Genomic DNA, 12622 nt, shown 5'->3' with positions numbered 1-12622 from the left:
ACCTTTTCATCCCCAAAGCCCTGCTTTCCTGAATTTTATAGAGACTTGGCATGTTTAGTATGTCCTTTGGAATTTATGGAATAGTAAACTCAAAATCCAAAAGAAAAGGAAGAAGTTAAATTCTTTTTAAAAATTAAAATCTATTTCATTCCAAAAGAAAAAACTATTTTAAAAGTTTTCATTGACATGTGTATGATGATTATTAGAATATGTGTTATGAAATGATATCCAGATGCTTTGCAGTGATATAAAAAAGCAGTTCTACTTTTTAGAATAAGTTTAAAAAGTCAATTTCAGGAATCTGGAAATGAATGCCATAGGACTGTAGAAAAACTTGTAACAATACTGGCATGCTGGATTTGTCACCTACACAGTAGAAAGCACTTTACAGGTATTAGACTTGAAAATACCTCATTATGCTATATTTTCATTTCATTTTAATAAACATTTACTGACAGCCTACCATGTGCTAGTCTCTAGAAAAAATAAAATGAACAGAAAATAGACTGGCCTGAGATGATTACAGTAATTTTGGAAAGGGCTGAGGAAGTGGAAATGCAAAGTGCTCCTGGGTGCTTGGAGGAAGGAACAGTTCATTTGACACAAGACATCATCTTCAAGCTGGATGTTGATCTGTCCAGGGACAGTTTGCCAGGGCAAAAGGGAGCCAGACATTTCTGGCAGAGAACAGAGGAGAAACAAGGGCACAGGGGCCAAAGAATGCAGGCAACTGTGAGCTCTTTAACGTGCCTTGGGTACAAGTGGTTTGGTGGCAGGAGGTGATTCGAGTGGGTAAGTTGGGCCCAGACCCTGAAAGGCCATGTTTGTGTTGGTAAGAAGCTGAAACTCCGCCTTGTGTAGGAAGGATGAACTCAGGAGAATGACCTCATATTACGAAACCACGAAGGCCATGGGACTGAAGTGGAAAGGGGTGAAAGTTGACCATTTGGAGGCTTTTCTAACGTAGTCAGCAAATATATGCTGAACCCTTCTTTCTGTGTGCCAAGTAACATTCTCAGTGCTGAGGATACAGCAGTAGACAAAATAGGCAAAAACCTGTCCTTTGTGAAGGCCAACATTGCTGTGGTCCAGACACGATGAGAAGGGCCTGGACTAAGCATGGAGGAGGCAGTGGGGTTTAGAAACATTTTGGAGGTGGAAGTGATGGCACTTGGTGACCCAGTAGACTTGGGAGAAAAGGGAATGGGAAGAACTGAGCATAACTCCCAGGTTCCTGCCTTAGGCAACTAGTTAAAGCTATTCCCATTTCCCACGTGACTGGATCATCTCTAAGGCCAACTCAGGAATGAGATTTATGCCTATGTCTACAAGGTCAAGTCATTTCTATAATTACTTGGTCTCTGGTATTAAAAAATAATATGTACTTTTAGGAATTCAGATAGCAGATCTAGGAATAAAATCTAGGAGAATTGCTTTTTACTTTTCTCCTACCAGGTAGTTCTCAGTCTTCCTCATTGGTGAAATCTTGACAAATCCTTTGCTCAATTAATTCATGGTTCCATTGTTAAACATCATCTTTGTAAAGGTGATGTAAATACAGTAAAATACAGTCTGCTTTTACCCCTTAGTAGGATGCTTACTCTAAGCTCTTTTTCCAGAGTGGTATGATAGGTTTAGTGGATGCAATCTTGGAACCTTACTCAGCTCCCTTGTGAACCCACCAGAATTTGCAAATAGCCAACTATTGTCTCTGATCAAGAAACAAATTTTCACTGTTTAAAACTAATTTGTCCATGTATGGTTGAACCTGTAAATACTTCATTAGTAAATTTGAAGACTCAGCCACACCAGAGTAAGGAGCTAAGCTTAGTCTGTGTCCAGTGTCCAGTGGGTGGAAGTCAGTGTAAGGCAGGTTCTGTTTGACATATGACAACTTTCTGGCAATCAGAGCCATCCTGTAATGGATTAAATGGTGCCTGCCAAGTCATCCCTGATATTTTCGGTCATTGAAGCATTCCGGAGCTCTGTATGACCATGTGCTATGGAAAACATAAAAGACATTCTTGCATTGAATAAGAAGTTGGACTGGATCATCTCTTAGGCCAACTCAGGAATGAGATTTATGCCTATGTCTACAAGGTCAAGTCATTTCTATTATTACTTGGTCTCTGGTATTAAAAAATAATATGTACTTTCAGGAATTCAGATAGCAGATCTAGGAATAAAATCTAGGAGAATTGCTTTTTACTTTTCTCCTACCAGGTAGTTCTCAGTCTTCCTCATTGGTGAAATCTTGACAAATCCTTTGCTCAATTAATTCATGGTTCCATTGTTAAACATCACCTTTGCTTAGAAATGACACACTTCAGATCTAGGACAGTTGATTTTGAGAAATCTGTTATTAGATAGAAGCTTGGAATAAATGGTTTAGTTTCAGTTTCTTTAACCTTTATAGATGTATGCGAGGATATATAATGTGTCTCTGTCTTTGCACAGTTGAAAGTAGCTCAAGGTAATGTTAAAAACTTAGAGAATAATGCTTTCTCAGTCATTCTAACAATATGTATTTCACATGTTTATCATGTAGCAATAACCCATAATGATGGCCCAGAACATTCTAAAAATCATCAAGTACTCTTCGAATCATCCAAAATCAATTAAATTACTTTTAGTAAAATTTTGGTTGCAAGTACTTACATGCTTATGTTTGCCATATATGCTAACTTCTTATTTACTATGACATTTGAATTACAAAATAATTTTTCCTAACAACACTGGCTATCAGAGAATTTGCTCTGATTAGGACAGGTGTATGTATGTATTCATGAGAGTGGCTAGCATGTCCCTGAGGGTCCTGGGAGTGTGTATGTTGAAGGGTATGGTTTAGACTGTGATCTTTCTTACTATAAATTTAAGAATACTTTTCACAGGGCTTCTGAGCTGAAAGCAACTGTCAAGATCATCATTTGCTAGATGAGTCAATAAATAATCATAAGAAGTCAGGTGACTGCCCAAGCCCACACATCTGGTACAAGTGTTTTTTCTTCTGTCTTCCTTACCCAGCTTTTTCCCTTGTGTCTTCATAAAATCTGGACAGCCTGAGAAAGTTAGAAACACTGATTTAACAACTAGAACCAGTTTTGACTTTATTATGGTTGTATCTGTGGGCTTGGTAAAGGTATAAAGGAAGGAAGAAAGAAATCTGGACAATTTTCAAAGGAACATGTCTCTCTTTTCTACTTCCTCTCCCTTCTCTTTCCATCTTGGAAAAGCCATGGAGGAGAAATTTGTGCATACAATAAGATGAAACCAAATACTTCTTTAGATGGTTGCTTAGATACTTTTTAAAAAATAACAATTGGTTAAATGTTTCCATGGCCTTTGCAAAGTGTAGTGTCATCACTGAATATCAGAGGAAATTTAATGTTGACAATTAAATGATTCATATTGCCAAGATATTATCTTTTAGATCTATTACCTAGAATTTTAGTATTCCTCTGTAAAATAGGTAGGAATACCATTACTTAGTAAAACCCTGTTTTTATGAAATATTAGTACCAAGGTGATTCTGTGTAAAAATTTTATGGAAAGTTAGGAACTGACAGTTTACCCAAATCATTTTTTTGGGGGAAAAAAGCATTCTTTTCTAATCAACTAATGCTAAGTGAAGAACACTTTAGCATTGTACCTTTTTTCTAAATTCAGGTATATGAAACAGATATAAAAGGTTCAAATTGAATAATGTGTTTTATCAGTGCTTTTCACTTTATAAAATCGCCATCATCCTCATTACAGGATTTCATGAGAATGCTTTTCTTGATGCGAGCTGCTTTAGGAAGAAGTTATGCAGGCTTGTCCTGCCCCAGGGTATGGTCAGTAGTGCTGTCTCTGGTTACCTATGAGTTCCTGAGACCTAAAGGAGGTCTCCAGGCTTTGGCTTCCAGAGCACCTCCAGGGAGCCTGAGGTACTGCCTCCTGTTGTCACAGGGAAGCAACCCTACATTCTGTGTGTTTGGTTTCATTTTAATAGATGGATACTAAGCACACACTTAGATGTTATGATACAAAGGGATCACACAGGCTCTATAATCATGAGATGCTGATTGGTCTAACTGGAGCAGTGCTTTGTTTCCATTAGAAACGGGATGCTCACTTCCAAGTTCCTTCTTCATCCCAAGGCTTTTGTGGAGTCAGTGGCTTTCTGCTTAATCACAGTTGAACAGCGTGCGTGGTTGCTTAATTCCCTATTTGTTGGATAGATGGGTTGAAAATTGTCTTCTAAGGGTAAGCCTCTTGGAAGTAATATGTTTCTCAGGCATCTCTCTGTACATCAGCCACTTTTTAGCTTTGTAGAATAGGGATGTGTGTGTATGTGTGTGTGCGCGTGCACAGGTATACACAGTGTTAGAAGAGGAGTTACCTTTACTATGTATTGCTTTATAGTCTATCCACATCAGTTCTTGAGGGAAAAGAATCATTTTCATGAAGTGTGAAGATTTTTACATTTGTACCTGTAGCATGTAGCCAGTGGTGGGAAGGATCTGTGTTTGCCCAGGTGGCAGGTAACACAGAAGTGGAGTTGGCATTCACTCATCCATCTTATATTTATATGTCCACATTGGACCCTCTACAAAATAAAGCAGTATGTGTAAAAATGTTTTCAAAATATGTAATAACTAAAGATATCTTCGTCTTTTCAGCATGCACGGAAAACTGTAATATTAAAGCCTAAGTATTCAGTAGTACCTTTGTTGTATCACAGGTTAGGTTTTGGAATCTTCCTTGATTCCTGATGTGCCACATCCAGTGTCACTTGGATGAGCTGTGCTCCTCTGCAAACTCAACTTCCTCCCCTGTAAAGTAGCTGCTTAGCTGAGCTTCAGTGAAGAATAGAGACAGTGACATGTCTGGTGTGATTCAGCATATATTAGGCATTCAAAGAATGCTAATCCTCCCTTTCCTTTTAACCAAAAATACAGGAAATAAAATATGGAGTATTTTGGCAGCTTTATTGTCATATAATTCACATACCATGCAAGGATATTTGAACTTAAAGACTTGCATGGGAAATTTAGTTAATGACACTTTGCCCTTGTCTGCAAATATTATCCTGATCATCATGACATTGTACACCCCTCTTCCTCCCCCATTTCCCAGCTCCTATCTGTACTCCCTTATACACCATGCATGCAATGCACATGCACACATAGTTCCCTGGAGCTGGAATATACCCCTTTTGTTTGTTTAAAGTGAAGAATCACAAATGTTCAAACAGTATTTGGAGAGAAAGGCAATTTTTGGAGTAAATATGAGCAACTGCTAATGGATTTGTGGGACTCAAGTGGACCCCTTGCAGCAAGGTGTCCTATTTTCAGTTAGTGACTTTTCCATAGGAACTTCTGCCATGTCCCACCAACCTCTCAGCTGCCTGACTGAAAAAGGGGACAGCCCCAACGAAACCACAGGAAATGGACCCCCCAGTCTGGCTCACCCAAACCTGGACACGTTCACCCCAGAGGAGCTGCTGCGGCAGATGAAAGAGCTCCTGACCGAGAACCATCAGCTGAAAGGTGAGCAGCAGCTGGCCTGTGCGCTCATCCTCCTGGGCCTTCACGAAACATGATCCCGTTGTAATAAGGCTTGTAGGTGAGCGCCCTTCTCTGTTTCCCTGGGGAGAGAGAGCACAGGTTTTAGTTTTTGGCAAGGCTAAAACTGTTTCTATTTACCTTAGTTTTGAATACAGGTAAGAATAAAAAGTATTCTGTGTATCTCAGGGAAATCGCATAATGACATTTAGCCCATTTAAAAGGAAAAAGAAAGAAAGGCCACTATGATTACAGAGTTAGTCCTAAAAATCACATTATTAAGAGAAAGCATTCTTATATCTCAAGCCATGGCTTTTGGCAGGACCACTGTTCCCATGTAGGAGTGATAAGAACTTCCTCAGTTCCCTAGTTACTAATAGGTATTTGTGCTGTAGTGGCAGTACCCAAATCAATTTTATTGTGTTGGGATTTTTAAGGACTAGAAATGACTTTAGATCCACTAGTCCTTTCTGGAAGCTAAAACCACTCACATTATTATAGTCTTTTTCCTGTTGAACCCTGGGCCCAAGCCAAGTGTGGCAACTTTAGATTCAGGGCCATGTGGCAAAGTGGCCCAGGGGGAGGCTTGGTTCATCAAATTAAGTCCACTCTCCTGGCGTGTGATTCTCTTACTCCTCACTCTGAACCTTGTGCAGAAGCCATGAAGCTAAATAATCAAGCTATGAAAGGGCGATTTGAGGAGCTATCAGCCTGGACAGAGAAACAGAAGGAAGAACGCCAGTTTTTTGAGACACAGAGCAAAGAAGCCAAAGAACGTCTTGTGGCCTTGAGTCATGAAAATGAGAAATTAAAAGAAGAGCTTGGAAAACTAAAAGGGAAATCAGAAAAGTCATTTGAGGTGAGCAGACTAATCAATTGTGATTTTATTTTCTTACCATTTGCAGTAGAATCAGATCTTCATTGTCTAGACTCCTAGATCAAAACCTTTCGTGGTTCAGGCTGGACTGGTGTTTTACATAGTCTTGGAAGAAGTGTTTTTGCTGAAAAGATTGGTTGTACTTTTAAGGATCATGTATCATCTCTGTTGGGGGAAAGAAATTTGTAAATCTTTGACCATATTGATTGTAGTCAAAAGAATGTTAAGGTTATAAATCAGTGTTTTAGATTCATTATAGATGGTATAGATGGAACCATCCAATTGTCCTTAGTTTATGTCTTTGATATAAAATCACATTTTAAAAATCTGTTACTCAGAATTTTTACTTACTGACCTTGTCCTTTCTCTCAGTCTAAAATAGAGATTATTCACTTTACATTTTCCTTTTAAAAAATGGTTTTGCAAATTTCATGTGGTAGGAGACAACAGGGTTGCCACAGATGAAGAGGGAATTAAACACATTTTTCTTGACCCAAAAAACCTGGAAAATGTCCTCATACCCGACAGTAGAAGTCAAAAATGTTAGTGAAAAAAAATAAACCAGAATACATTTGAAGTCCCCCACAGACACTGCAGGGCCCACTAGGATTGTTTGTTTCAGTGGACATCTGCTGCCTGTTTTCTTCCAAAACTGGCACTTAACAACCCTTTGAGGGATGGAGCACTGGGCTGGTTGAGAGAGGATTTATTCCAGATATCGGTGATTTTTCTTGAGACTCTACCTAGAACTTTGCTGATCTTTGATTTCTTAGTTGGCTAAAGAATGGAAATAAAGAAATAAAATGGAAAGAAAATGATAGGAAAGAGGGGGATAATATAGCATGATCAAAGCATGAAAATTGTTTAGAAAAATATTATAGTTCATGTCAATGATCTTGCTCAAGAAACAATGAAAAGATCCTGCTTGAATAAATTTATACTCATATTGGAAGTGTTTTATTGTTCATGATATTTATCACATCTGATCCTTCAACTTGTCTTTCAGTTCAAAGAGCATTAATTTACTTCTTTGGGGGAAAATCTCTCATTATCTAAATATTTTGAGGGCAAAATTTTCTGAAGAAATGATCACCTGGGATATATGAATAATGTTCTACTCTCTGGAAGAAAATATCTTACCCTATGTAGCAAGGGGGACACGATCTGACAGTGGCTTCAAGCCTGCTGGGCCTGTCACATTGAAGTCAAGAATGGAGCTTCCGCAAGCAGTCTGTCTGAGACAATCTGCCTGTAGGTTTTCCTAGAAGGGCCCAGAATTGGAAAATGTTGAGATCAGAAGCTGACTCTGGACAGCTGCTTTAAGCAGATGATCGTTGAAAAACAGCTACTCAGAAAGGAGGTGGGGGCCTGGGAGGAGAAGCTCATGGCTCTTTAAAACCCTCAGCTCTTTAAAACCCTCAGCTCTTTAAAACCCGGCTCCATTCCCCAGGCCCGCCTTGTTGCCTCCCTGCCTCTTCTTTAATTTCTGTTTCATGGGCCCGTGGAGACATGTTTCATTTAGCCCTCTTCTCCCTGACTTGGTTAAATTCTTGGGCCTCGGACTTTCTCACTCATGCCAACCCACCCTTGCTGCTGTTTTCCACAGGGGTATCACAGGGAATGCTACTAGGCCACCAGGGCCTCGAGTGTGTCCCGTAACTCTCCAGGGAAGGGAGTAGGGATCTCCTTTTCAGTCTACCCTTGAGCCTCAGGGTGAGGCTGCTGTTTGTGGTTCTGGCCGATTTCACTGGATGAGGCACTATACTGATCCCTAGAGCACACTTTCTGACTTTTGATTGTACAGACTGCTAGGCAGAAGGTCATTAGATAAGACTTTCCTTCTGGGAGTCTGAGGTGGAATATTAACCAGAGCATGTTTTCAGGACCATGGGTAGAGAGATTATGCAAATAAATGAAAAGACAGAGAAGTTGTGCTGCACAAAGACCAATGGTAAGTGCCAGGAAGTGATGAAAGACAGTAAAAAACAATAGAGTTGGAGTAGAGATCTAAGAGGTGAACCATGGGAATAGTCCAGGAAAGGAATGGAAAGTAAGGCAGTAAAGTGAAGGGAAATTTAAAGAGTCATTGTACAATGCGTTTATGGCCAGATAAGTGGATTCATGATTTCCCAAGGATAATTAAGAGATCCTCACAAGTGTGAAGAGGAAAATTAACCTAATAATCTGAGATTCTAATGTCGTGGCCTTATATCACGGGTCCCCAGACACTTGGTTAAAACTCTATTGCCTACCCTTATGTGAAGGTGGTTTTGAAAAAATCATTCCATAAAATGTCTTTAGACAGGTCAGGAGGGTAAACGTGCAGATTCCTAGTAAGGCGTAGTCTTGCCTCTTCGTGCTTATTTCCTGGTTCTAGGCTAAGCAGTACCTGCCCTTTTATTGTTTTTCTTCCTTTAAATTTATGTTTCTTTTGCTTGAGTCATTACTAAGAGAGACTGTGCGGACTTTTAACCTTCCCTCACAGACCCAACTCTTCAGTTTCACAATGAGCTGCTTTTCTCTAAGGCAGGTGGTAGCAAGTTTCCTATCAAGGGACAGGTCCACTCCATGTGAAGGAAGAGCACAATCCCGGTGGCATAAAGGACATGTCATGTTGCAAGTTAATGCCTGTACCTTCATTTTTTTAATATTTCATGACCCAGTTGGTTTATGATCCATCTGCATATCTTTCTGTTACTGTTTTGGTTCTACTATGATCCTTTGGGCCTGTTTTCCATTCCTTAGGAAATGGCAAAGAGGGCAGGGAAGGGAAAAAACTCAGAACACGTTGAGTTTGAGATCACTCATTTAAACTGCTTGTTTGTAGCATCTCTAGATGATATTTAATCATGCTGTAAGTTCCTAAAGGTAATTAAGATTTTTTTTAAAAAGCTGGTCTTGGCTGAGTGTGTTGGCTCATGCTTGTAATCCCAGCACTTTGGGAGGCGAAGGTTTAAAGATAGCTTGAGCCCAGGAGTTTGAGACCAGTCTGGGCAAACATAGCAAGACACCTCTTCCTCCAAAAATTAAAAAAAAAAAAAAAAAAAATTAGCCAGGTGGTGGCATGTACCTTTTGTCTCAGCTACTTGGGAAACTGAGGCAGTAGGATCTCTTGAGCCCAGGAGTTTGAGGTTGCAGTGAGCTATGATCACACCACTGCACTGCAGCCTGGGTGACAGAATGGCACCTTGTCTCTAACAACAAAAAAAATGCTGATCTTAAGGTATTTGTTATTTTCCACTACACTATTAAGATGGGGGGTGTGTATTTCAATTTTCTAATGTGTTGCAGTTTTGTGACAATCCCAAGTGTATGTATTTCTGGTTTGGGAAGGGAACCAGGCACATAAGGGCAATAAAGGTTTCCTGAGGAAGAAACGGGAGGCTTAACAGGTGACAACTGAAAGAAAACATGGAGACCTTGTGGTGCCATATCTTTTTTCCTAACCCAAGAGAACTGAGCCCAGGACCTGAAGGGAATCTACTCCAAGTGACACACTCAGTGAAAAGCAGAGCATGGCCCAGCTCTGTTCTCCCTCCTCCCAAGTGCAAACACCTAGCTGGGTGTGGTGGTTCATGCCTGTAATCCTAGAACTCTGGGAGGTTGAGGCAAGTGGATTGCCTGAGGTCAAGAGTTTGAGACCAGACTGAGCAAGAGTGAGACCCCTGTCTCTACCAAAAAGAAAAAAAAAGAAAATAAAAAACAAGTAAAAACACTGCATCTAAACAGGGTCATTCTCTTATGATTTTGTCATATGCAGTGAATGTAACAGGGTGAACACAACACGTTCTTGACATTACTGAAATATTAATGCTTATTATTAATGTTTATATAGGCTGAAATTTATTTTTTTTAATCTTTGGTACCAGCTTCTGAATTTTAAATTTTTTTATTTCTTGCCAGATGTACTTTTAGCAAGCTTAAGACACCACTATAGAATATTTTAGCTGTCAGCCTCCACACTGGGAGCCCTTTGGACCTTTCTTTGTGTTTTGCCATTTTGGGACCATTTAACATCATTGATGCTTTGGCTTCTAAGTAGATATGACAAGTAGGAGAAGAGTGGGCCTGGGTGGGCATTTGTGGGGAACAAAAAAGGCAGGGGGTTGGGTGATGGCAGCTTTTTGCCCTTACTTTCTGGAATTTTGAACTACGGTTTATGAGTCTACCATTGCCAAAGTTGGCTTGGTTATTTTCATAATGTCAGATTAGTCCAGTGTGCTGAGGAAGCCTTTTCTTTCTTATCATGAAGTTGTTTTAAAATTCATAATATTTGAATACAATAAAATAATGTAAAAATTTCCAATTTAAATGCGATATCAAAATAGTCAAGTAAGAGCTGGAATTTTCTACTTTAAGGCATAGGTTTGGGACAAAGATGTTGATCTTGTCCATGGGTGGAGGTGGCTGGGTCCCAGGTTTGACTTGTTAATTTGCTTTACTCCCTGTCATTTCCAGGACCCCACTGGTGACTCCAGGCTTCCCAAGGCCGAAGGAGAGCCAGAGATGGAGCAGCTGAAGATGCAGGTGGCACGCCTTCAGGCCGAGAAGGCAGACCTGCTGGGCATTGTGTCTGAACTGCAGCTCAAGCTGAACGCCAGCGGCCCTGGAGAAGACTCCTTTGTTGAAATTAGGATGGCTGTAAGGTTTCTGTTTTTGTTTTAAGCAACCTACAAAGCCTCACCTGCACAGAAGAAACAAATATCACTTTTTCTAGTCAACACAGGGAAACTAAATAATGAGGAAATTTCAGTGTAGTAAAGATAAACTGGCTCTCATTTTTTAAGTATAACATAATGCTTGTAAGGGTTGTCATGGAGGAAATGGAAAAATATTAATTACCTTTTATGGCAAAAGGTGTAGTCTTTTTTTTTTTTTTCCCCTTTCCAATATGTCCTGATAAATAGGACATTTTTGTGACCTAAAAAAAAAAAACACAACATAACCATGAACATTCTGTCATTTTTCAGACCAGGTCTCAACTAAGTGAACTGTGTTTAGCAGTTCACTTAGTGAGCAGAAATGTGATTAAAAGCAGTAAACAAATGGCTTTTAAACCGTTTTTAATAGTAGAACCCTCTTTTCAAACAGTCTTATGAGGAACCATGGCATATTACAAATAGGAAGAGGAGAAAAGAGAGCCAGGCTGCTCTGGTTGAGAGGGTGTCTTGGCTTTTCCCTTTTAACAGCAACAGCTCAGGAACCTCTGAGAGCTGAGTTTGAAGCCAATACCATCAAACTCAGATGTCTGTGCAGCCCAAAACGAAGGGAGCTCAGTGAGGGGGCGTGTGCTGATCCCTAAGCTCTTGTGCAGCACCTGTTAGTAGCACCTGTTACAACCATCACACCTATACTGGGGTGTAGGGACAGTCCAGTTAAAGAGCATAGCAAGTAGACACCCATGCAGGGGCCTCTCCATCAATGCTGCTAACAAAGATTGGGGAGAGGAGGAGAAAAACACACCAGGATAAAATCCTTTGTGATACAGATTGCCATTTTGGCTTAGTCAAAGTACCCATCTGATTGATACAGGAAAAGACATTAATAGTGTCTTGAAAGAGAAAAATGTACTTTGTAGATAAGGCAGGAGGAGTAAGGAGCAACTTACAAGAAAGCTAAACTACTGGATATATCTGAAATATTAGTGTGTGCCTTTCTTTACTTTCTGGGTTCATTTGCTGCACTAAAGATCAATAGAGTTGCAAATGCCATCCATACTCCCTTAGACATTTTAGATGTATTCATAATGGCCAAAATCAAGAGAGTTAAAATACCAACTGAAAAGCACATTTTGCTAGAGTACCCTTTTTGCAAGTGGCTGAAGATAACTAAAACAGAAGTCTAATCGGAGAACTTTAGCCTGCAAATAACTGATAAAATTCAGGAAACCCAAACAGCGTATCACAAGTTTCCAAATGAGGCCACTTCTTTCAGGGTGCCTGGTTAGTATTAGATTCTCCCTCACAGAAGAGTGATAGTTATTTTTAGTGTAAACATCTTTTTCTTGTTTTGCTTCTGTGAACTGGAAAATATTGCCCAAGATTTAGGAAGAGTGTATCAAAAAATATCTAGAACCTCCATTGGCCCCAAGCAGAAAAATAATATCTAGAACCATCTCTGTGTACTTTTGAAGATTTTTCCCATGAGCTATTGGAATATAAATGCCTTTCAATCCCGTAAGTCTTAGCTTTAGTCTTGT

The 12622-nt window shown here is 39.7% G+C and overlaps 1 protein-coding gene across 3 annotated transcripts in view; it reads left to right on the top strand.

The window, feature by feature from the left end:
• The window catches only part of OPTN (optineurin), a 36138-nt gene that overhangs the window by 1541 nt on the left and 21975 nt on the right, over window positions 1–12622 (top strand). For 2 of the 3 annotated variants that reach the window (XM_020284076.2, XM_012765703.3), the window contains exons 2-4: window positions 5355–5531; window positions 6203–6405; window positions 10882–11064. In XM_020284076.2, the coding sequence (XP_020139665.2) occupies window positions 5366–5531; window positions 6203–6405; window positions 10882–11064 (552 nt within the window). In that variant the 5' untranslated portion in view covers window positions 5355–5365. The remainder of the gene's footprint in view (window positions 1–5354; window positions 5532–6202; window positions 6406–10881; window positions 11065–12622) is intronic. The other variant, XM_012765705.3, reaches the window with a different exon arrangement.

Source organism: Microcebus murinus, chromosome 25 (assembly GCF_040939455.1).
Source record: "Microcebus murinus isolate Inina chromosome 25, M.murinus_Inina_mat1.0, whole genome shotgun sequence".
NCBI classification, from domain to species: domain Eukaryota; kingdom Metazoa; phylum Chordata; class Mammalia; order Primates; family Cheirogaleidae; genus Microcebus; species Microcebus murinus.
Note: the sequence above shows the minus strand (reverse complement) of the source record. Positions and strands in the feature narration are given on the sequence as shown.